This window comes from Aspergillus brunneoviolaceus, assembly GCF_003184695.1.
Source record: "Aspergillus brunneoviolaceus CBS 621.78 unplaced genomic scaffold BO95scaffold_2, whole genome shotgun sequence".
Classification (NCBI taxonomy): domain Eukaryota; kingdom Fungi; phylum Ascomycota; class Eurotiomycetes; order Eurotiales; family Aspergillaceae; genus Aspergillus; species Aspergillus brunneoviolaceus.
Window position 1 is genome coordinate 798,728 of NW_020290732.1, and position 22,076 is coordinate 820,803.

The window sequence follows — 22,076 nt, forward strand, 5'->3', positions numbered from 1 at the left end:
GCTGCCCGAAGTTTGCTAGGTGTCTTATCACCCAACTGCACCATAAGTTACATACAGTACATGCGATAAATCACCTGCTCCTGGTTCCCACGCGCATACGCGAGTTTAATGTTTATCCTTCCTCCATACGCACACTCCACATCTTGAACCCAAAACCGCGCCTAAGAATCCTCAACCTCAAAGGAACCAGTGTTCATTCTATGCATCTTTGAGTTATGGGGTAATGCATCTTGCGGTCATGCGATTCAGCCCTGCATCTTGTAAGTTCCGTGATGTTCTTTCACTGGTGTCGCTGGGCCTGACTGTCAATCAGGGTAGGCTTCTAAGTGGCGAATGAGGCCCAAAGTCATTGTCCGGTCCAGGTTCAGCAGTACGATCTCAACCAGCCCTTGATAATGGTCTGTTTGAACCAGTGACAGCTAAGGCTCAGCTTCTACATCTTGTTTGCATTTACAATGAACATGTAGCGACTAACAAAAGTAAGGGCATGATGCTCTCCGACTCCACCTTCGAGCAAGCGGGGTAACCCGGAATACTGCATAGTATGTGTATTTCGCGCGGCCCGACCCGGGAGGAAGCTTGGCTACAATTCTACCATGGCATTTATGCTCTTCAGTCCGATCATCTTCAATTTTGCTGCATACATTTGCATCACAATCATCATTCCACTTCCCAAAGTGAGAAGTGGTCCTATCGACTTGCCCAAGTCCAGCAATCAGCTCGATCCCATCCCATGACTCCAGGATTTACTCATAAGCAGCAATCGCACTGGCGAAGGCAGCATCAACCGACGCAATGGCCGAGGCGATGGTCGTCTTATCGGTCGAGGTGGCCTTGGCCTCCAAGTCCGCTCCAAGCTGGTCAGTCTCGGTCTTGAGGGTCTCCACCGACGAGAGCAGGGTGGAGGAGACGCCGGCGGATGCGGCGGTGGATTCCTGTAGAATTGGTTAGTCTCGCCGCGCACTTTATGACAGGTGCAATGATCTTACCTTGGCAATGATCTCGTTCAGGGTCGCGACGATGAGCACGGCCAGATTGGACACCTCGGACGTGATGCTCGCACTGTCCGCGGTGCTGAAAGTCGAGGCGGCCACGGTGTCGGTGATAGCGGTGTCCAGGGCACTCTTGACGTTGTTGTAGTCGGTCAGAATGCCCAGGGCAGCCAAGAGGTCGCCAGTCCAGGCGGTCACGTCGGTATTGAGGGTCGACACATCGGTGTAGATTGTCTTCAGGTCCGTCAAGACCGTCGCTGCATCGCGTCTGGAAATGGGGCCTGCCTGAGCGAGAACACCCAACGCAGCAACGAGGAGAGACTTGCAGAGCATGATGAATTAGAAGTTGGCTGGAAGAGAAGACTGGTTTGTTCGTCGAGCTGATGATTTTGTGATGCTCTTGTCCGATGTCGATTTCATGGGAATCGATCACCTTTAAATATCCCCACATGTTGGAGCATGTCCTCTCTTTGGTCGTCTCATTGCGAGGGGAAGTCGACCGCTAACACAGAATAGCCACGGATGTCGAAGGCGCCATTGCAGCCTGCGATGCTTCAATCTCCGCAATAGCGCCGCACGTTGATGCAACCCCCTCATCAATCTATTCTTTCGCTCCTTTGCCAACACTTGTTTTCACGTGTCGATGGTGAGGGCCGAGGACTCATGCATAGTGGCCTTCGAACGCAAACAACTCAGTCAGCAACATGTACCCTCCTTGTGAGGGTTCGTTTGACTGGAGTATTCTTCGGACCCTCTTGCGTGCCATCCGGAAGGATTTCAGTTCGACCTTGGGAAGGTACTCTCGAGGTCATTTCTCGACTCAACATCAACGAATGTGTCTTTTGCGAGCAGACAATCTACTGCTGTGATGTAGCATGAAGGACCAACGGTCGCTATGCTCAGGCAACGTGTCTTGCTCAATGAGTACAGCCTAGATCCGACCGAGGTTGACGTTTAACCAGGTCGACCTGGATGCAGATACTTGTGATTCCAACGAGCCAATTCTGCACGGCCGCCATTTCACCAAGCGGATGGCAGGTGACCTAGTGTTGTTCTAGCCCGAGCTGAGGGGTCAATCCCTCCACTACCCCGGATATTGTATGGGATTTGAAGGAACAATCGCAGTCCCTGATCGACGCCGAGTGGATGACCCCGCTCGAACGCTCGGGCATTAATCTAGACTCCGCACCACCAACCGCCATACACTCTATGCATGGCCGACCATTGGTTCCAATATGTTTGTGGCGTCGGAATGCTCCAGAGTGCACCATTGGCTCACAGACCAAGCATCGTGCCGATCTCTTGCAGAGACGGAGTAGATTGGTGGCTAAACTTGGGGGAATGTAGTAGACACAGTTGGTTGCAGAGGCGGGAAGTTGGGATACTTAGACGTGCGGAGGGAACCGGGCAGGCGTGATATTACAATAACTTCGAATTTCAAATTAGGCTATATGGCACTTGCTGCTGTAGCTGACCATGGCTCTGGTTGCGTGATGGCTGAGGGGGCGGGAAGTGTTCCTAGGCTGGGCTGTAACGGCAAAAAAAAAAAATGAAAAGAAACCGTAGTGCATCATCCGTGAATCGAACACGGGCCTCATCGATGGCAACGATGAATTCTACCACTAGACCAATGATGCTTCTATGAAGAAATGCAATTTTAATTAGTATATCCCCTTGCATACTCAGCGACAACCTGCGAATCTTCCCTCCTCTGATCCACAATAAACTACTCCTCCGTAGTTTGGCCAACTTTACTCATATATCGAAATCTCATCGAGTCGCTAAATTTTATCCCTTCATCAAGATGATGAAGTTGACCTCGTTTACGAAGGGGCTGATTGACTCAGAAGACCCAAGGAACAACGTCATTACGCCATCCAGCATGGAGCACGAACAAGCTACTAGTACGTAGCCCTGATATGTCATTGCGAATATATGTTTGCACCATCAACCCCAATCCCCAACGTCGACAAGAGATTCCGAGTCGTTTTCCCCGCGACCTATCGCGGCTCTATCTATCGAGAGAGCTCCACCAACCTCCAAAGTTTACACCGACCGACAAATCACAATACAACTCCAGTCAAACAGCATCCCGTGTCCAACTCACCCCTACCACTCACAGCAAAATCAATCAGCAAATCCACCTCATCTCTGTCGTGGATCAGAATGCCACCCCCTCGAATACGAAAGCTGGCGAAGCCACGTCCAATGCGAGTCGGGCAGGCATTGGCCACCGCGTAGGGATCGTCCCGCGCTGCAGTCGGGCTTGACATCATCGCCACTAAGGATTGCTTATCTGCCCGCCAATGCTGTCATCCCACCGAACCCTTGCTGCTGGAGAAGAAGTATCCTCGCACAATATAGCGAGGATGCCCTTCCACCGCACTTTGCGATCGACACTCTAAGCCTCCTCGCACAGCAGAGCAACTGAGGTGTATAGCGCCACTGACGTACACCCGTTATGGGATTTCAGCATGGAGTTGAGGATATATACGCCTGTCTCAACCCCAACCCCAGCCTCCCCCATTCTCCACTACACTATCCAGCTCCACTTCAACAAGCTTATACTCTATTCCCGTGACACTCAGCCTCCAAGCATCTAACGCTCGACGCTTAGCCTCTACCACCTTGAGAAGAAACCTAACCAAGATGCCTCTCTTCCACCGCAACTCCCTCTCCAGCTCGTCCGACCGCAGCATCGACGACCCCAACACCCACAACTACTCGCACCGCTCCCATCGCTCGCACCACTCCACCTCCCCGCGCTCCAGCCTCTCCTCCTCGTCCTCTTCCTCCCGCCGTCGCAGCAGCAGCCACAGCTACGGCCACAGCGGAAGCACCCACGGCCACTCGCGCTTCAGCTTCGGCAGCCGCCGCCACCAGGAAGACCCCTCCGTCCTCGCCGCCAAGGAGCAGGTCTCGCGCGCCGAGGCCGCCGAGCGTGAAGCCGACCGCGCCCTTCTGGCTTCCCGCCGGGCCGTGCAAGATGCCCGCGAGCATGTGAGGCGTCTGGATGAGGAGGCGCGCATCGAGTATGATTCTTCCCTTCCTTTCCCTTCCTTCTCCTCTCTTCACCTTCCTGTCGGTGCTGCATTGGTAGAAGAAGCTAACAAGTGTTCGTGCTGCAGAGCCCGCGCCGCAAAGATGAAACAGGACCAGGTCAAGTCGATTACGAAACGGGCCAAGCCGCTGGGACGTAAGTGATTCGTTGCTGTGCTGTACACTTGGCTTGGAGGGTTGAGGTTGGTGCTGATGGACTGTGTGTGTGGTTTAGGGCATGTTTGAGGGGAGTGTGCGATGCGCTCCCGACGCTTGATGTACTTGTACTATTATTGCCTGACTGTAGCTTTATTGTCGGTTTTCTTAGCGTACTTGGCTTGGTGCTTTTTGAGCGATGATACTTGGTTTCGCGAAGTGGCGTGGACTGTACGATATGAGAGTGTATGATATGATATGATATGCATAGATGGTGGCAATTTATGGTTTTGTTGATGTGCGTGTGCGACGTCACTTGCGCTGATCTGATGCGGGAGAGGCGATGCTCTGATGTGCTCGTATTCATTTCTCAATGAATCAAGTTGAGTTATGTTAGCTAATATCATCACCCATCTATTGTCGACTTTCCTTGATGATGTCTGCAGCCTTCTCAGCCACCGCAAAAACCGTGGCCTGGATGTTTCCCCGCGGGATCAGAGGGATGACCCCTGCAGCAACCACGCGCAGATTGCGACACCCGTACACCCTCGGCTTGTCATCCACCACGCCCCCGATCGCCTGCAGCAGCATGGCCGTGGTCCCGACCCCATGGTAATGGGCCACGATGCGGTCCCGCGTCAGCCTCCGCGCCGTCGCCAGGTCGCCCACCCGCTCCGGATGGTGCAGTCGCCGGCCGTTGGGCTTCAGCAGCGAGGCCATCGGCTCCGTCGCCGCCAGGGTCTCCATCCAGCGGACATGACGCGCCTGCAGCTTGAAGTCCAGCGGATGCGCCAGCAGCTGCGGGTCGAAGGTGGGGTGAAGGCTTGCGATCTACGTAGATAGCCCGACAGCGACTCCCAGTTCCATCCAGGATTGCCGAGCTGCTCCCACGTATCGATGTCGGATCAACTGGGGTAAATGGCCATTCCTAGATTGATGGCTGATGAACCACCCAGGGTGCGCCCACGAGGTTCAGCGATGCATCGGCCATTGAGGGCTTCCTGGTTTCCACGCAGGGAGTGTCAGGGTGCATGAGACAGCTTCTGTTGAGATATGAGGGATCTTCCTTTCTGTGGGGGACCGGCTAAGACACCAGTCGAACGCGGGGTCGAAATAGGTGCTGGCTGCTAATCCAGGCACCGCAATTCGCGGTCATCAACGCAATTACCGCCTGCCTCCAGCACCCGCACGCTCACAGTAGGATCTTCGGTCAGTCGATTAGCGACGACCAGGCCCGCAGTTCCTCCGCCCACGACGAGGTAGTCGTAGGTCTGACGCAGATTCGAAAGCGAGGCAGTCTCGGTCGTCATCCTGTCTTGGGCAATTGTTCGAGTCGAACTAGAAAGGAGGAGGCGTGTTCTGGGAGACGAGTTTGTGGTCCAAGGATTTAAGTAGGGAGCATTCGTCCCTCTGCCTCTCAGCCTCGTCGCGGACTGATAACGAGAGCGTGATATGAGTGGAGTACTCACTGGATCTTATGGTCATTCGTAGGCAATGGGACGAAAGAACCTCCCTTGACAACTACCGTGAGTGGCATTCAGATGAGGAGGCTATCCACTCTCAGCCCCTCCCATAGGCTGTTCGAGTCAACTGCCAGCGATGAAGCAAAGTTTCGGCATCTGCTAAGCATAATTTGGCTTGCACCGGTTCCACGTGCGATCCATGCGATCCGATTCATGAACAAGAGAGGTGACTGGCAAGCGTCGCACTTGAAGGCGCCGCCTTAAAGGATTCAGAGTGGATGTAGTAACATCCTGCTCACTTTCCGGCCGGCTACCTCTTTTCATGAGCTACTGGCGAAAGCGTCAAGAGGGTGATCGCTTATACATTGAAAACAGCACTCTCGCAAAATCCAGTCGTTGTGGCCACTGTCTTTGGTGCTCTTGCCACTTTGACCACCGCGTTGCGCTTTTACGCCCTGCGCTTGCGTCAAGTCGAGCCTGGCTTGCAAACTACCAGTAGCCCTTGAATCGATTCGATCATGAGCTCATCCAGACCAAGATTAGAAGTGGACCATCTTCTCGAAAAGGGCTTCGAAAGAACGTAGATCTGCTAGTCTCGACCACTCAGGCCATCAACGAGGATCAGCAGGATCAACATCATCCAGGACATTGACATCGAGTATCGCTTGGCACACGAGAGAGTATTCTAGCCAGCCATAGGCTTGAGATGGGTTCAAAGCTCGCACGTCGTCAATAGTTGCAACTGTGCACAAGAATGATGTGCTTAATTAATGTTGTGGCAGCGATAAGATAAGAGTGATTACATGATCCTCCACGGTCGGGGATTTCCCCAATTCTCCCCCGCAATTGCCCCTTCCCTTCTCCTCTCATCTCCCATCCATATCTTCCTTTGGGGCTTTCTTGATCATGCATCATGTACAGTTCCTGCTACACTTGTCGCCGCAGACATGTCGAGTGTCAAATGTCCCAGCCCCCGTGTAAAAAGTGCCAGAAGGCCGGGCTGGAATGCCTCCAAAAGAGGCCCCTTCGCTGGGTCAAAGGCGCAACTTTCCGCGGCACTGCGAAGCCTTCCACACCCACAGAGAACACGCCGCAATCCAAGACGATATCCCCACCTCAGTCCCACTCCGAAATGAAGATTATGAACGGATCGGATCGGTGGCATACTGGAATTTTCGATACCCCCCTTCTCCGCATACCTTCAAGCTTAGACGAGCCCGTTACTCGAGGTCTAGACGAGGATTCTCGATACTACCTGAACTACTGTCAGTGAGCTATTGGTCAAAATCCTGTCGCGAGGTGCTGCTGACATCAACGACAGACAGCAAATGCGTATGCAAGCTGTTTGTCATGTTCGACAGCCAACGCAATCCCCTCAGACAGCTCATTCCCGCGGCTATCGCCCATCCCGTGCTGATGGCATCCGTCGTCGCTCTCGCAGCGCGACACCGAGCAAACGCTACCCAGACGTTCGAGCAGATCCAAGCAAGAGATTACTCTCGGGCTCTGAAGCCTTGCTACAACGCTTCTTTGTACAAATACCGGGCGATCAAAGGGCTTTCGGAGGCTCTAGGCGACGGGAATACTGCGGTCGATATCTTGATCATCAGCGCATTCTTGTTGATTCTTCTGGACCTTTTCGAGTCGGGAAATGATAAATGGAACTTCCACGTCGAAGGGGTCAAGAAACTCATTGCAGGGATTCAGGTTCCGGCGAGCTCGCGTGAGCTGGAAACAACCATCCAAGGGATGTGCGAATTCGCTATGCGACAGGTGTACTTGTACGATATCTCTCAACAGCCTCAATTTCGTCTGACCGAGATAAGCTAACTGGTGGTGTCATTGCAGAATCGATACTTTAGGTACGACCTTCACGCGTCCTGGGTTACTAGCCACCTCCGAATCCAACCAACCGTCTACGGCCCTCCAGATGAGCGTTGACAAGGCTTACTTGGGTTGCCCGGAATACTTCCTGAATGCTCTTCGGTCTTTCTCGGCAGCTAGGGACTGCCTGGCGAGCTCCAAATGCCTTGACACCATCGATGCGTATTCGCTGCTCCAAACCATCCAGGTCTCACTGGAGTCTACGCAAAGCTTTGACTGCCATGTCTGGGCTACGGAACTTGAGCCTTCTCTGTCGACTTTCACTGGGCCAGCACAATCTTTCCCGCTTCTGGAGAAGTTAGGTCAGGCCTATAAACTGGGGACATCGATCTACGGTTGGCGTGTCTGCGATGTGTTCACGGGAGACTCGACTCCGTTGGAGGACATAGTCGGGGAGCTGATCAATACTGTTGCTGCGCTACGGAGCAATGAGGCGCTGTTCAAGTGCATCCTCTGGCCCTTGTTCGTTGCAGGCCTGGAATCTCGGGATGCGTGCCAGAGGCAGTTGGTGGGAGATTGCCTTCGCAGGTTCTGGTTCGAAACCAAGTGTATCAATGTGATCAATGCAGAGAAGATTCTGCAGCGATTCTGGGCCGAGGCCGAGCAGAACCCGAATTCTAGGTCCAGTTGGATCTTCAGTATGGGACAAGTAGATGGCGATTGGCTTCTGATATGATTATGCTGAGTATAGCATCCATTTTCCAGTTCAATCACCTGGCAGCGCCATTGAAGCCGTCCACGTCATTTGGTGCTGCCCGCCGGTCGCACGATGCGGTAGTTGATTGGCCAGGCTTCGCCCCACTCCAAAAGACTTCCCGATCCGGTTAGAGTCATCTCCCGGCCTGAGGCTTCGCAAGGAAACGAAGACATCGAATATCCCCGTGGACACTTAATCATCGTCCCAAGATTGGTGAGACTGCTTCAAGGTGGCTTCTACATTGTATGACCAAGCTCGAAAACGAGCGGTTTATCAGCATGCGGATTACAAATCGTCACCATGAGCACATCACGACCGGGGTTGCGGAGAACTATAAAGACTTTCAACTTCTTCTCTCCTCAGTGACCCAGACATTCTTCAGGATCCAATCTATAGCTTCCTAACCTTCACTCAATCTATTCTTGCCACTGCCGACATGTGCCAAAACGAGGTTGAACTCAACGGCTGGACCAGCGTTCCCGTCAACGCTGGTGCCATCTTCAAGGACCAGCCTTTCATCACCGCACCTGCCCCTCTCTCCATCGACGAGATCAAGTTTCCTTCCGACGATCCCGTCGTCGCAAAGACCCAGGAGTATGCTCAGGCCGTTCTCCATCCGCAGACCTTCAATCACTCGGTGAGAGTGTTCTACTACGGTACGCCTGTTTGAACGACCCCGATCCACAGTAACTAATCTTGATCTGCAGGAATGGCCATCGCCAAACAACAGTTCCCCAAGCAAGCCGCGACTTTCAGTCCTGCTACCTGGGCTTTGCTCTGTCTTCTACACGATCTCGGTACAGCCGAGGAGAACCTGACGGCCACCCGGATGTCCTTCGATCTCTACGGAGGCATCAAAGCTCTGCAGGTCCTCAAGGACTTCGGCGCCACGACTGACCAGGCCGAGGCAGTCGCCGAAGGGATCATCAGACACCAGGACATGGGGGTAGACGGGACCATCACCTTCTTCGGGCAGCTCATCCAGTTGGCGACCCTCTACGACAATGTGGGGGACCACCCTCACGTCAAGAACTTCAGCAAGATCCTCCACGATACCACTCGGGAGGAGGTCAATCAGGCGCACCCGCGACAGCGCTGGTGCTCGTTCTTTGCGGATGTCATCCGTAAGGAGGAGACCATCAAGCCTTGGTGCCATTCCACGCATATTGTGGAGTTTGACAGTCAGGTCGAGGGGAACTCTCTGATGAAGAAGTGGGAGTGAGCATTTCGGACAATGTCGTTTGATGTCTGCACGAAAGCTATGGTTTATTCGCTTGCATAAATGTCATCTACATAAGTGTTCAATTGTTAATCCACCTGCTTCAATTCTGCGCATGTCATGTTCCACTGGTGACCAGATCGGGCCGATTCATTCAAAATGAGGCGATATTTCACGATCGACTCGATGGTGGCTGCAGCGCAGGTCTAACGCGCAGGCGAATCTACCGGTATGAGTTCTAAGCCCACAGTAGGTATCTATGTGAACTACGGGCTCTGGGATCCCCTACGACTTGATATGAAATTTCAGCGCATTCCCAGAACGAACACATTCCATAAGGGAAGCACAACACGGATTTGCCTGCAAGCGACTCTTATCTCGAGCGACCTAGTAGCTACATGAGAAGTATCTTAAATACAATACTGGGACTGCATCTCATATGACATGTAACGTGCAAGTTGGTAAATATACCAGGTTGTGGATTGTTCGGTTCTGTTCCTCGGTCCTGCAGTATCCGGGCCGGGTAAGTGGCAAAGGAACCAATATTGCGATCAAGCCCGAGGTCCGAGCCGGTATTTCCTGTATGGAGTCTATATGCGGGCAAGGCCAATGCCCAGGAGTGTAATGGCTGGTGTCCGTACGACTGGGGTGATAGATGAGCGGATTCCAACTCAACCTGACCGTTGGAAACGTCCCTCGGACCGAAAGGAAGTATCCTTAGATATGTCCTATCAGCTTATGCAATAGTCTGTGTAGCGGCACGTTCTGAAGAACAGACTTGCTCTGAATCAAACTGCCTCGCATCGTTTCCATTTCACTCAGTACCGTTAATGTATCTGGCTAACATCCTGCAATGTCCTTCGACCACGCTCAATTTTGAAGTTGATCCATAGCCGGAAGAGTCTCATGCTGAGTGTAAGGCCCCCACTTCGAAATAGGCTTAGGCTTATGGTGATGGCTTGCCTCATCGCTGCAGGAACCAATCGATATATCAACTCTCGATTGCCTTGCAGGACGATCGCTGCCCCTTGCAGTTGTTCCTGGGCTGATGCATTCGCTGCTCGACTCGCGCTATTGACTACGTCTGCCCCTGATCTACGGCCAGGACTGGCGTTTGTCGAACTACGACTGAGGGAATAGATGGATGTTCACTAAGTTGACTGTATTAGTGAGTGTCTCGGTGTTGTGTGTAGACCGGAGTATATTCGGCGGTGTTAGATTCGCGGTGTAGGAGACCGAGGTCGTCACACAGATATATGTTGCCGCTACTCGGTGGGTTGTAGATGCTACCTCTTACTGTACTCCACACCCACCCAATATATTGTGGGCAGGACTGGTTTCGACAAAATCGCCACCATGTAGCAGAAACCTCCAGAAACATGTGCACCCATTGGGATATCGCCGCTGAAGCGAAACACTTGATGCAAGCATACAAAGGAAGAATATTGTTCCGCGGCTGGCAGGCTTCCCCACCACGTGACCTCTATCCGACCGAGGGATCCGAGAATAGCGAGTCAGCCATGATGGATGCTAAGATTAGCCCTTCTCAGCTGGTTGTTTACATGGCTGTGCTGTGTCAGTGGCCACCACGAGCAAGACAACTTCCTCGGAGGATTCTCCCTTTCGAGCCTGCTGGGTTCATTGCTTTTGATGCTTTGACACCATGGTAGTTCGTATCAATCATGCGAAAACCTTGATGATGATGATGTAATTTCGAATCTGTCTGACGATGGATGCCCTGCATTCCAAAACACCCGCCGAATGCGTGCCCATTGTGTGCACCCGCCGAATGCACGCACAGTCGCACACTCTCCTCCTCGGCCTTTCGGGAAGATAACGGGTCCATCAACTATTATTGCCCCAATGTTTTCGATGGAAAACCTGTCGGAGTGACCCGAATCACATTTCCCACCCCATTGGTCCGTCCCTCATGAAGGGCCATCGCCTGCCAACAACCAACTAAGGGTCCTGGAGGGGAGAAACATTGCCAACCCAACCACGCGCTGTCGTTGCCGTCCCGAGTGAGACAGTTCCGGCTATAATTAGTGTGCACCCGGAGGTCAGATGAAGTACGGTAACGGCTGTTTGCTGCCTGTCTATGTGTTTTTGTTTTCATGTTTGTGTTAGGGTGTGATTCGGTGGTTGGTTCCTGAGGACCAAAGGATGTCGACGAACTCGATAGGGCATTTAATGATTTGACCCAAAACCGTCCCTCGTACCTCCGGTCCGCTTGATCCACCGTTCCCAGCTGGGCCAAATGATCACCACGGATGCAGTGAGGAGACAAAGGGACATTCCCTCCAGTATTGGATGTAAAAGGTTGTACTCAGCCGGACCGTCCGTATTATTGGCCCCTCCGGTGCTTTAGCGGTTGCTGTCTTATCTATTTTCGTTGACATGTTCAGACCTGTCCAGTGGAATGAGAGGAACCGCCCTCTTGGTGCCCTTGCCCCATTGCCACCTGGGAAAAAAGAATAATCATTAGATTTGGAGACAGACTTTTTCTCCCCCATCTCTGAGACATCCCAACTCGTCGATATTACTATATAACTCCTCCGCCGGTCTATCCAGCTGCAGGCTTCTTTCTTTCATTATCACCATCACCAACACTCGTTCTCTTTGGACTTGACCCTTCGCCTTCGTTTTGCATCCCAGTCACCCGTTTGAATCAACTTTTTGCTCTAATCTAATCAGCTACCATGCGTTTCTCCTACGCCGTTCTGCCCCTGGCTGCCATTGTTGGCGGTATGTATTCTCTTCGGGTGGATCTGATCATCCTGCGAAGCACATGGTCACTAACGCCTGCCTGTAGCCCTCGAGGTCACCTCCCCCACCAAGGGCGAGGATGTTGATGTCTCCAACTCCTTCACTGTCAAGTGGGACTCCGTCAGCACCGACGCCTCCAACTTCAATCTTTACATTGTCAACAACGCCGTCTACCCCCCGGTTGAGCAGAAGATCGCCAGCGATGTCGAGACCTCCAAGGGCTCCTACACTGTCTCTGGCCTGTCCGGCCTGACCGACGGGTACGTTCTCTATCTTGGAGTGTACAAATGCGCAGCCGACTAATCTTCCCAACAGCAAGGGCTACCAGATCAACCTGGTCTCCGACGAGCCCCAGAACAGCGGCATCCTCGCCCAGTCGCAGCAGTTCGACGTGAAGGGCGCCTCTTCCAGCTCCAGCTCCAGCTCCAGCGCCAGCGCCAGCTCTTCCAGCACCAGCAGCGCCTCTTCGTCTTCCTCCTCCTCCGCCTCCTCCTCTTCGTCTTCCGCCTCCTCCGCCTCGACCACCCTCACCTCGACCGCCAGCTCTTCTACCGGTACTGCCAGCACCCTCATCTCCACTACTGCCCAAACCACATCTTCTCAACCCACCTCTTCTCAACCCACCTCTTCTCAACCCACCTCTTCCTCCTCCATCAGCGGCGCTCAGTCGTCGAGTGCGCGCGCCAGCACCCCAGTGGCGAGTACTAACAGTGTGTCGCCCTCAGGATCCGCTACCCCCAGCTCGACGGCCAACGGCACTGCCCCGACGGCCTCTGTCGCCCCCGGTGCTGGTTCCGCCCTGACTGCCCCGCTGACCGCCGTTGCCGGTCTGGTCATGGGCGCCATGGCTCTTGTTCTGTAGACGAGCATGCCTAAGGTGATCCGCAACCGGTGGACAACCCTGTCCCACCCTTACCGAACCGGACCCCCCGGATCGGAACCCGATTTGATTGAATTTCCACTTCGCGCAATACGTTAATTACTACTATGGACATAAAAGCAACCTTTCGCGTGAAGTGAGGGTGCTGTATTAATTGGACCGTGTCGGAGTGATTGGTTTGGATGTTATGTGTTTCTTTCCATGCTATGTTCTAGAATCATAACAATTAAGTTAGTTGGACCAAATAATGGTCGCATTGGAGCTCGTTCCTTGGGATCCCCGAGTAAGAACCTCGGATATGGCCGACCGTGCCCCGACGGTGCTTGTGTCGCTTGCCTGTTCCTGAATTGACTGTGCTACCTTAGGCAAAACATGGTTCATCCTGGCGGGATTCTGGGAGTGGAAAGTGCAGACAGCGAGTCTGACATCATCCACCGCCGAAAGCAGTGGAATGCCGAGCGGCCGACCGGGGCCAGGAAAAACTGGGAGATAATCCACCGCCTGAGACCCTGATTGTCCTTTCGTATGGGGTGGTATTGAAAAATACGCACTGCATCCGGAACCGCACGGCGGGCTTGCCGGAAAGGGCGTTAGTGCGTCCCCGGGTGTGAGTTTTTCAGTCCTTGTCTGACACTGAGGTGGTCAACCACGCCGGATTCTCTCTTCCGAGACATTTCTTTCTTTCTTTCCTTTGCCTTTCAGGTTTTGGTGGGTTTCCTGCCAGGAACAGCAAGAGACCCATAACGCAGTGTTAGTGTCTCAATCTGTTTTCGGATCTGGTGGGAAGTGCAAGCCTGCTCTGTTCTCGGCGGGTTGCTCGATACGATGAGGCTTGTGTGGGTGGGTGAGTGGATGCGGGCTTGGCGTGAAGCCATGAGATAAGGGAAATGAGCTCTACACTTTCCTGCATGCGAAGGACTGTCATCCCTGCCGTGATGCAGTGATGGACAGGGGGAATTGGCTGGATGCTTCAATTGATAGGAGAGAGTGTGGTGATGAGAGGAAATGAGATGAGATGAGATGAGATGCATTGGGTGCAGGCTGCAGAGTGTTGTCTTGTCTGTCAGTCAGTCCAGCGAGAGTCAGACCGACCTATTGGCAATAATGTTTCAGTGCACTGCCCCACTTGCATTCGGATTACCTGATATTTTACTTTTACTTCATAGAGGAGAGGAGTTGCCCGATTGGGGTGTGTAGACTCTTTGGGGTCCCATTGACTTTATTTTACTTTTTGTGCTGGTTGTGCTGCTCGTGCAGTGGTGGTGCCAGCTAGCCAGCCCTCGTATTCCGGTTTAATGGCGTGGTCCATGGCTCGGTCCGGTGGGGGTTACCCTTCTTACCTTTGGCTCAGTGCAGTACTGTATGTACCCCAGGTATCCCCTCTACCCATAGATATCATGATCACTGCATCCGCAAAACTGTGAGTCAGCGCCGTCTCATCCCACACAAACCACAAACCAACCAAGCAGGGTCAAACACATACAACGGGTCATTCAGCCTCCCGCGGTCCGGCGCCGCCGCATCAACCCAAACGCTAACCCCCCCTCCCTCCACGGGGAACTCCCCATATCCCCGCGCGTCAATCACCACCGCACCCAACTTGCCGCTGTCGCCCTCCAACACCTCCGTCCACGTCGCATGCGCGTGTCGCTGCCCGACATACATGCGCTTCGTGGCACGCCCGGGCGCGTTGCTCAACACACACGCCAATCCCGCCGGGTGGCGCGCGTTGCCGTATCGGACGAAGCCTGCGGTTGCACACGGGGGTGGGGTCAGATACGAAAAGCCGCCACGTGAGGGAAGTTTATGTTCAAAAGTCATGAAGTCATCGCCCGATTGGGCAATTTGGGCAATTTGGGGGATGGCTATTTGATTTGATGATGGTAGGTTGGCGGGAACGTACCGATGCAATGCGCTTGGTCGAAGTAGTCCTGTTGCTCGCCGTAGGCGAAAAGCTTGCGGGTGCGGGTGAGGATGGGGACTTGGTAGGCGTAGGCCGCGTCGCGGTGGGCTTGTTGTGTCTGGGCGTCCCAGATGCCGTACAGGTCGCCGTAGAAGAGACAGGGGCGGCCCTCTTGGCGGAGGAGGATGAGGGCGTAGGCGAGGAGTTTGAACTCCGGGGTGATGGTGTTCTGCACCGGGGTTAGTATCGATAAGGCGATAAGGCTGTGGTTGGATAGTATGGGTGGGGAGGTTCTTACCTCCATCATTTGGCCGGGTTGCTGACTTGCTGTTAGTGATCCTATATTCAGGGTGCAGGGTGAGCTGCACTTACCGTGTCATGGTTCTCGACGAATGTCTATGCTCCAAGGTCAGGTCAGCACTCCGGCAACCTCACCTTCACCCCCCTCATCTGTTTCCCCCACAGAATCAAACCGCAAGAGAAGACATACCAAAGCATTTCCCCCACACCGTTCGACCAACGTCCCCCGCAACACGCGCCGCAGATCCCCACGGCCTTTCTCCAACGACACCCGCGAGAAATTATGCACCAGCGGCGCGTCGACCGCGACCACCGTCCCCTCCATCTCGGTCTGGACGTACCGCACCAGCTCCTGCACATCCCCCGTCCAGTACTCGCCGATGACGACGAACTCCGGGTCCGTGGTCGCGCGCATGTGCGCCGCGAACGCCTTCTGGAACCGCATGGAGAAGTGCTTCGCCGCGTCCAGCCGCATCCCCTTCAACCCCAGCCGCTGGCCGATCCAGGTGCCCCAGCGCAGCACGTCCGCGCGCACCTCCGGGTGCGAGTAGTCCAGGTCCGCGAACATGAGGTAGTCGTAGTTGCCCAGCTCCCGGCCCACGTCCTCCGCCCAGCCGGGCTTCCCCGCCCCGCAGATCCGGAAGATCGCATTCTCTTGGGCGGCGTCGTCCCAGTCGACCCCGCTGAAGTGGTACCAGTGGTATTCCTGGGCGCTGTGGACGGGGCCCCGGCCGGAGAAGCTGAAACCCGTCCAGCCGGAGATTTCTTGGGGGGTTGCGATCTCGACATCGCGTCCTGGTTTTCGTCGCGTGAGCATCACCTTGGGTACGTGGAATGAGGAGAAGCATACGCTGAGAATCAACCTTGACCGCTTCGAACCGTTCCGGGAAATCGGCGCCCGCCTTGTGGTTCAGCACCGCATCCCAGTACACGCCCACCCCCAGGGCGTGGGCGTCCTCCATCAGCGCCTCGAGGTCGGCGAAGGAGCCCCATTTGGTGGCGGTGCTGCCCTTCTGGTCGAACTCGCCCAGGTCGTACAAATCGTAGATGTCGTACCCGTTCCCCGACGGGTTCATCGCCTTGCACCCCGGCGGGAGCCAGACGGAGTCCACCCCGATGGCGTGCAGGGCCGGCAGGGCGCGTTGCAGCCGTCGCCAGTGGCGGTTATCGTTCGGGATGTGCCACTCGAAGCCTTCGAAGAGCAAGGTGTTATCGCTGGGGTCGTGCCAGCTGGGCTGGGATTCCACGTTGTCGGCCTTGGCTGTGCAAGACCGTTCAATATATATCTCTCGATGTATTGGGGGGGGGGGGAGGGGGGCGGGATAGCTAACCCTCTATTTGCTTCCAGTCATGGAGGTCTCTTCGCTTGCGCGGGCGGAAACACCACAGCAAGGAATCCATTGCGCTGGGTTGATTTGTGTGTATGTTCTGTTTAAGAGAGCATGTATCTGGAACTGTATAGCTGGTGGCAACTGTGCTCTATACACCTGCATATACAAATATACACATACAGGAGATCGGATTGGCCCCTGATTGATGCGGTGCTGTTTGTTGCTTGCAGCCACTGACTACCCTCACTAAGTTAACCACCTAAGCTAAATTAGTCCATGTGTTTACCTTAGTTATCCCGAGGAGCTTTTCTTACGCCGCCGGGTACAGCTGTGACCGCCTTGCCCCATTGGAAGGACGCGATCCGAGGCAAGACAGCCCAAGCGAGACACAATACCCGTACCGGGCGCGTAAATTACCGGCCACCCTCCGAAATCTCCGGCGGAAAAATATTCATTCAATCGAAGAAAATAAAAAGCTCTCCGTGCCAAGTGGAGTCCCTTCAAAAGCCGGTCGAACAGAAATAAAAATGGGGCCTGACGTTGGAAAACCGAGAGCTGTCCATTCTTAGATGCAAGCTTCGGCGACGGAGCGAAGGTCTTAAGTTGTGTCCAAGACATTCCAGATTGTTGCCCCACTACGGCGAAGACATTGCGGATTAAATGGTTCTGAAGAGATTACTTGATGGAAACTGCATGCATGCCCCTGACTGCGCCGTAGGGTTGAGCATATTGAAGCATCAAGATGATTACCGGCTACATCAAGGGGGGGTTCAGTCGAGCAAGGGCCTGCCGCAGAATCGAACAAGAAAAATAAATAAATAAATAAATGAAAAACCAGGTACAGCGCCAATCGAGAGAGGAACGAACACCAAGATATGTGAAGTATGTACATCAAGAAATTGCTTAGTAGCAGCCGCAGCAGTAAAGAAATAGTAAAAAAAAGTTGTATCAATCCCGTGATCGGGGGACACCATTTTCAAAACAACACCCCAAACTAAGCAAGCAACAAGCTAGCCAACAGGGTAATTATCGCAACCAAACCCCAGGACACCTGCGCCACGGTCGGACTGGCCGTGGAACCCAGGGCGGCGGCGGCCGCCGACAGCCGCAGATGGCTCAGCGAGGTGGTGTTGGAACTGAAGCCACACAAGCCACTGCCAGGCATCAGCGTCACCGGGAAGAAGACCCGCGGCTCGCCCTTGTCCATCGGCACGATCAGCTGGCTGTAGTCGTTGACCGTGTAGTTGACGCAGTTCAGCACCTCCACCACCTCGATGCCCGCCCCGTAGGTCATGGGCAGCGTGACGTTGTACGAGCTGCCCGTGCTGCCCTGCGTCGAGAGCAGCATCACCACCTGCCGCCCGAACGCGCCCTTCCAGAACGCCAGCTCACTACCGCCCTGGTACAGCGGGATCGTTTGCATCTCGATGTACTCCGGGTCCAGCATGTACGCGTGCTTGCGCACCCGGTTCAGCTTCGAGATCAGCGTGTACAGCGTCGAGCTCGTGTCGTACCCGTACTCCCACAGCGCCTCGCGGTTGTGGGTGCCCGCGTACGAGCCGTTCAGGTGCTGCTCCTGGCCCTGATACACCCAAGGGATTCCGTCGTACAGCATCTCGAAGACGATGGCGTTCTTGGCCAGCTGGATTGGGGATGGATGGTTAGTTTCGGGCCCTTTTCTTCATTCATGCTCATGCGGAGGCTTGTGCTCCATGGAAGCGAAGGGGGCTTACCGTCAGATCGTCGTTGGCGAACGCGAACCGGTCCACATCGTGGTTCTCAATGAAGGTGGGCATGGTGGGGACATCGTTGCACAGTTGCTGGACGAGGGCGATCCGTTGGAACAGGGCGCTCGGGTTGCCGCGCGTGAAGGCATCCAGAATGGTGTAGTACAGCGGGAAATTGGGCAGACTGGGCAGGTAGTTGTCCTGGTAGTCGCAGACAATGGAGGCGTTCTGCTCGAAGACCTCGCCGGTCATGAAGGTGCCCACGCGGTCGTGGAAGGTGGTCAGGAACCCGGGGTTGACCGACTTGGCGGCGTCGATGCGCAGCCCGTCGATCGAGTACGTCGAGATCATCTGCGTGGCCCAGTCGACCAGCATGTTTTGCACATCCTCGTGCTCGGTGTACAGATCGGGCAGGGCGACGATCTTGTCACCGGTCTGGCACAGCTGGGCCTGCGTATAGTTGTTCCAGTTGGAGATCTCGCAGTAGCTGTGGTAGTAGGACGAGCTGTTGAAGGGAGTCAAGGCCGAGTAGTCGATGTTGGTGGCGGGGTTCTTGCCGTTGGTCATGTAGGCCATGTTGTTGATGACCGTGTCCATCATGAGATACATGCCTCGCGAGTGGACGGCGGCACTCAGATCCAGCAGATCTTGGTGCGTCCCGAACCGCGAATTAAGCGAGTACAGATCATCCGGCCAGTATCCATGGTAGGCCTCACCGTACGAGGCCCGACCGTCGATATTTTGGATAATGGGCGAAATCATCACCGCATCGAACCCCATGCCCTGGATATAGTCGAGCTTATCAATGGTGCCGCGCCAGGTGCCTCCGCAGTACAGTCCGGCCGTGGTGTTACAGGCGGCCGCCGTGGTGCCCGCGGGCAGCGCAAACCGGTCGGTCATCGTCTGGTAGATACTGCGCGACTTCCATTGTTGCGTCGTCGCGGCTGAGACGGTCTCATACCCACCGAGGAGGGCGAGGGTGAGAACCCATTGCCCAAGGCTGGCAAGTGAAACCATGGTGTGTCGTGGGTCGTGTGTCGCGAGATCTTGTGCGGGTGGTGCTGCACGACCTCCCCAAGGCGAAAAAAGACGGTGGATGGGCGGAGGATTCAAAGGAGAAGAGGGGAAATTTACTTCCAGTCAATTCGGTCTAGGGTAATGGCTCGTGTACTGCACGCGGTTCATGAGCACCAGAGCGATAGGCGCATTACCACCAGGGGGACCAAAACAAGGAATAGCGAGAGACGAACAAGAAGAGAATAGCGTGTGTGATGCAGAAATGCAGAGATGCAGAAAGAACGGCAGTAGTCGATAGAACGAACGAATGACAGCAAGTAGGCTGGAATGAATGGGAATGAATGAATGGGATGCGTTACCAGGCAAAGAGCGTCATCTCGATAAGATGAGGGGAATGGCAGAGGGCATGATTGGGAAGAGGAGATAACTTTGCAGGAGACGGAAAGGACGACAACGTCTACATAGTCATGGCTGGCCACGACCGGAGGGGGAAAGCCCAGAGAGGCAAAAAAGCCCTAACTAACTAAGTGCAGTCAACTACGTCTGGAGAAATCTTCAAGCTATCCCCAAGCAGCTAGTTGACGGGGCCATCACCTTCTAGTTGAATACTAGTTGCGGCCATAAGAGGTCATAAGATATGGTAGTGTCCATCATTCCTATCCAGGGGCAATGCTTGTTGCGGCGAAAAATGGGTAAACCTGGATGAATTGGGGAGTTAGTGGGTGCCAGTGGAAGCAAGTGGGAGCAAGTGGGAGCAAAGTTCGAGCAAAGTTCCCCTCTTTTCCAGGGCTTGAGTGGCCGCTGGACCGAATTTCCTTGGAAAGGGTGGAAGTTCCTCGGCAGAAAAGCAGGTACGACAACACCCGCTGGTGTCCGGTTACAAATGGATTATTGCCGTTCACGGGCTAAATTAACTGCTAACGTTCCCCCATGTCCGTCTAGACTAGCGTGGGAAGAAGGAAAAACAGAAGCGTGGGTGGGTGGGGGTGAGACAGGAGAACTCTTAGTCTATTAGACCGGCTGCAGGCCTATCACCCTCGACGAATCGAGGGCCAACCTCCATATCAGGTCTCACTTGCACCACCAGTCCGCATGCATCCTCGCCTGCTATTCGTTGGTTCCCCTTTTTCGCTTGCTTATAGTCATTATAGTCAAGCAACCGGTTGGTGGTGCCTGAGCGGCGATAATATTAACCCCTGTCAGGATGCCCATGATCGAAATAGGGGGGCCATCATGGGCGGACGTTGACAGAATGACTGGAATTCGTAGTGGATAAATTAGACTGACTGACTGCACAATAACCGAAAGCAATAGACAGCAAGACAGGGCAGGGCAGGGCAGGGCAGGGCAGGGCAGAAACTTCGATCAGGGTTCGATCTCCATTCTCAGCCCAACTGGCCGTAGCACTGGTGGATCCGGGCACGAACACCCTACGTATTATTCCTACGAACTGCAAAGCAAACTGGAAGGGGATTTAGGGAAGGGACTTGGGCTGATCAACGGGTAATTTCAGGGGATTGACAGGGGCACGTGTGGTTTGTTTGGTTTGTTCGCCAGAATGAGGGACTCGACTGGATTTTCGGAGATTGGGCGGTGTTGTTGGCCTGAGTTAGCCTGAGTTGGCCCCTGCATGCAGGCATAGGCGTGAATCACCAACAAACAAACAAACATGTCACCAGCCTCAGGCATCAAAGGCATCGAGGGACCGGGAACAGCAGCTGCGATAAGCGAGGTCAGGAGAAAGTCTCGAGCTGGGAGTCTGGGACTCTTATCACCACCATCACCACCACTAACTACCACCACCTACGTCAGATATCATTATTGCCAATCCTGGATATAATTGAATAAAGTATCTAATCTAGAAGCCGTGGAACAATCCCTTTCCCCCCCCCCCCCAACCCCCCCTACATGAATCAAGGGAAGGGAGGGGCTTCCGTCGGGACGATGCCGGATCACCTTATCCATCCCAGAGAGTGATCGAGTGCAACCGTTGCATAGCATACCACATGGACAACATGGCCCTCGGGTAGGGTGGCGAGGAGCTGTCCGCGGAGAGAGCCCTATTTACATCCACTCTCTGGGAGCAGCGAGAGACACTGGAAATTGCATCAATCTATTATTAGGAGGGGCACGGGGAGTGATCAGTCATCGGCAAGGCAACATTGCAGCCTCAGGTTTCCGAACAGTAGTGAATGATGGATTGATCACATCGTCAGTCAGTCTTGTATGGAACCGGTGGTCTGAGACATGGAATGGGACGGTGTGGCTGGCAGCCAACCAGAGCCCGCCAGAGGATCAGTGCCAAGACCCTGGCTGGTGGATCATCATGGATAAATTACCGTAGCTGCAGATGCACGCTGTAATTTGCAATGAACAAATACCGAGGCCCGTTTTCATGGACTGACGGACTGAGCCCTGAGGGGGGGGGGGTTTCTAAGGGTTCTAAATCGGGGACCCTGTCCCAAAACAGCAAAGTGAGAATCAAGGCACCAATGTGACTGGCTACCGAGTGCAATCACTCTCCAATCGCTCCAAATCTACACCCTCCAATGCCAATCGGAAGGATCCGTTTGGATCGGACGCTGGCTCGTCACTAACCCGGATTCTCTCCTAAACAGACCTATCAAATGGGTCATGTCACTTTTCCGTGTCTCAAATCCCTCTGAATTTTCCCCCATCTCCTCCTCTCTAACGAACAACGG

The 22,076-nt window shown here is 54.2% G+C and overlaps 8 protein-coding genes and 1 non-coding gene across 9 annotated transcripts; 4 read left to right on the forward strand and 5 right to left on the reverse strand.

Annotated features, from left to right (window-relative positions):
• Window positions 1–746: 746 nt before the first annotated feature.
• On the reverse strand, window positions 747–1,325 carry BO95DRAFT_427093 (cell wall mannoprotein 1 family protein; the record flags this gene model as incomplete). The annotated part of the gene is made up of 2 exons (XM_025584781.1): window positions 747–935; window positions 990–1,325. 2 exons carry the CDS (start codon window positions 1,323–1,325, stop codon window positions 747–749), a joined length of 525 nt encoding a protein of 174 aa, XP_025447803.1.
• A 1,233-nt stretch (window positions 1,326–2,558) lies between these two features.
• Window positions 2,559–2,629, reverse strand: BO95DRAFT_t9. Its single transcript has one exon. It is a non-coding gene; the product is annotated as a tRNA-Gly (tRNA).
• Window positions 2,630–3,309: 680 nt separating this feature from the next.
• On the forward strand, window positions 3,310–4,465 carry BO95DRAFT_510286 (uncharacterized protein). The gene is made up of 2 exons (XM_025591339.1): window positions 3,310–4,024; window positions 4,121–4,465. Exons 1-2 carry the CDS (start codon window positions 3,642–3,644, stop codon window positions 4,194–4,196), a joined length of 459 nt encoding a protein of 152 aa, XP_025447804.1. The 5' UTR covers window positions 3,310–3,641; the 3' UTR covers window positions 4,197–4,465.
• Window positions 4,466–4,601: 136 nt separating this feature from the next.
• On the reverse strand, window positions 4,602–5,497 carry BO95DRAFT_458637 (FAD/NAD(P)-binding domain-containing protein; the record flags this gene model as incomplete). Its single annotated transcript, XM_025588581.1, has 2 exons — window positions 4,602–5,010; window positions 5,328–5,497. The coding sequence occupies 2 exons, from the start codon at window positions 5,495–5,497 to the stop codon at window positions 4,602–4,604; spliced, it is 579 nt and encodes a 192-aa protein (XP_025447805.1).
• Window positions 5,498–6,563: 1,066 nt separating this feature from the next.
• Window positions 6,564–8,210, forward strand: BO95DRAFT_350661 (uncharacterized protein; the record flags this gene model as incomplete). The annotated part of the gene is made up of 3 exons (XM_025582049.1): window positions 6,564–6,915; window positions 6,972–7,431; window positions 7,499–8,210. 3 exons carry the CDS (start codon window positions 6,564–6,566, stop codon window positions 8,208–8,210), a joined length of 1,524 nt encoding a protein of 507 aa, XP_025447806.1.
• Window positions 8,211–8,439: 229 nt separating this feature from the next.
• BO95DRAFT_77805 (cyanamide hydratase) lies at window positions 8,440–9,671 on the forward strand. The gene is made up of 2 exons (XM_025592213.1): window positions 8,440–8,887; window positions 8,939–9,671. Exons 1-2 carry the CDS (start codon window positions 8,668–8,670, stop codon window positions 9,451–9,453), a joined length of 735 nt encoding a protein of 244 aa, XP_025447807.1. The 5' UTR covers window positions 8,440–8,667; the 3' UTR covers window positions 9,454–9,671.
• Window positions 9,672–12,149: 2,478 nt separating this feature from the next.
• BO95DRAFT_350628 (GPI anchored serine-threonine rich family protein) lies at window positions 12,150–13,078 on the forward strand (the record flags this gene model as incomplete). Its single annotated transcript, XM_025582047.1, has 4 exons — window positions 12,150–12,195; window positions 12,263–12,476; window positions 12,532–12,714; window positions 12,928–13,078. 4 exons carry the CDS (start codon window positions 12,150–12,152, stop codon window positions 13,076–13,078), a joined length of 594 nt encoding a protein of 197 aa, XP_025447808.1.
• A 1,354-nt stretch (window positions 13,079–14,432) lies between these two features.
• Window positions 14,433–16,700, reverse strand: BO95DRAFT_449078 (alpha-amylase; the record flags this gene model as incomplete). Its single annotated transcript, XM_025587924.1, has 8 exons — window positions 14,433–14,478; window positions 14,580–14,844; window positions 15,000–15,228; window positions 15,298–15,318; window positions 15,372–15,395; window positions 15,490–16,094; window positions 16,150–16,560; window positions 16,631–16,700. The coding sequence occupies 8 exons, from the start codon at window positions 16,698–16,700 to the stop codon at window positions 14,433–14,435; spliced, it is 1,671 nt and encodes a 556-aa protein (XP_025447809.1).
• A 736-nt stretch (window positions 16,701–17,436) lies between these two features.
• BO95DRAFT_78109 (alpha-amylase) lies at window positions 17,437–19,765 on the reverse strand. Its single transcript, XM_025592214.1, has 3 exons — window positions 19,734–19,765; window positions 18,364–19,527; window positions 17,437–18,272 (listed from the first exon to the last, which is right to left on the reverse strand). The coding sequence occupies exons 2-3, from the start codon at window positions 19,372–19,374 to the stop codon at window positions 17,625–17,627; spliced, it is 1,659 nt and encodes a 552-aa protein (XP_025447810.1). The 5' UTR covers window positions 19,375–19,527; window positions 19,734–19,765; the 3' UTR covers window positions 17,437–17,624.
• Window positions 19,766–22,076: the final 2,311 nt, after the last annotated feature.

Bases quoted from the DNA above. Each gene is read 5' to 3' on its own strand.
- BO95DRAFT_78109 (XM_025592214.1), bottom strand. From the start codon at position 19,374: ATGGTTTCACTTGCCAGCCTTGGGCAATGGGTTCTCACCCTCGCCCTC. The intron at 18,273-18,363 runs GTAAGCCCCCTT...TCCCCAATCCAG, and splicing joins TCGCCAACGACGATCTGACG to CTGGCCAAGAACGCCATCGT.
- BO95DRAFT_510286 (XM_025591339.1), top strand. From the start codon at position 3,642: ATGCCTCTCTTCCACCGCAACTCCCTCTCCAGCTCGTCCGACCGCAGC. The intron at 4,025-4,120 runs GTATGATTCTTC...TTCGTGCTGCAG, and splicing joins GATGAGGAGGCGCGCATCGA to AGCCCGCGCCGCAAAGATGA.
- BO95DRAFT_77805 (XM_025592213.1), top strand. From the start codon at position 8,668: ATGTGCCAAAACGAGGTTGAACTCAACGGCTGGACCAGCGTTCCCGTC. The intron at 8,888-8,938 runs GTACGCCTGTTT...CTTGATCTGCAG, and splicing joins GGTGAGAGTGTTCTACTACG to GAATGGCCATCGCCAAACAA.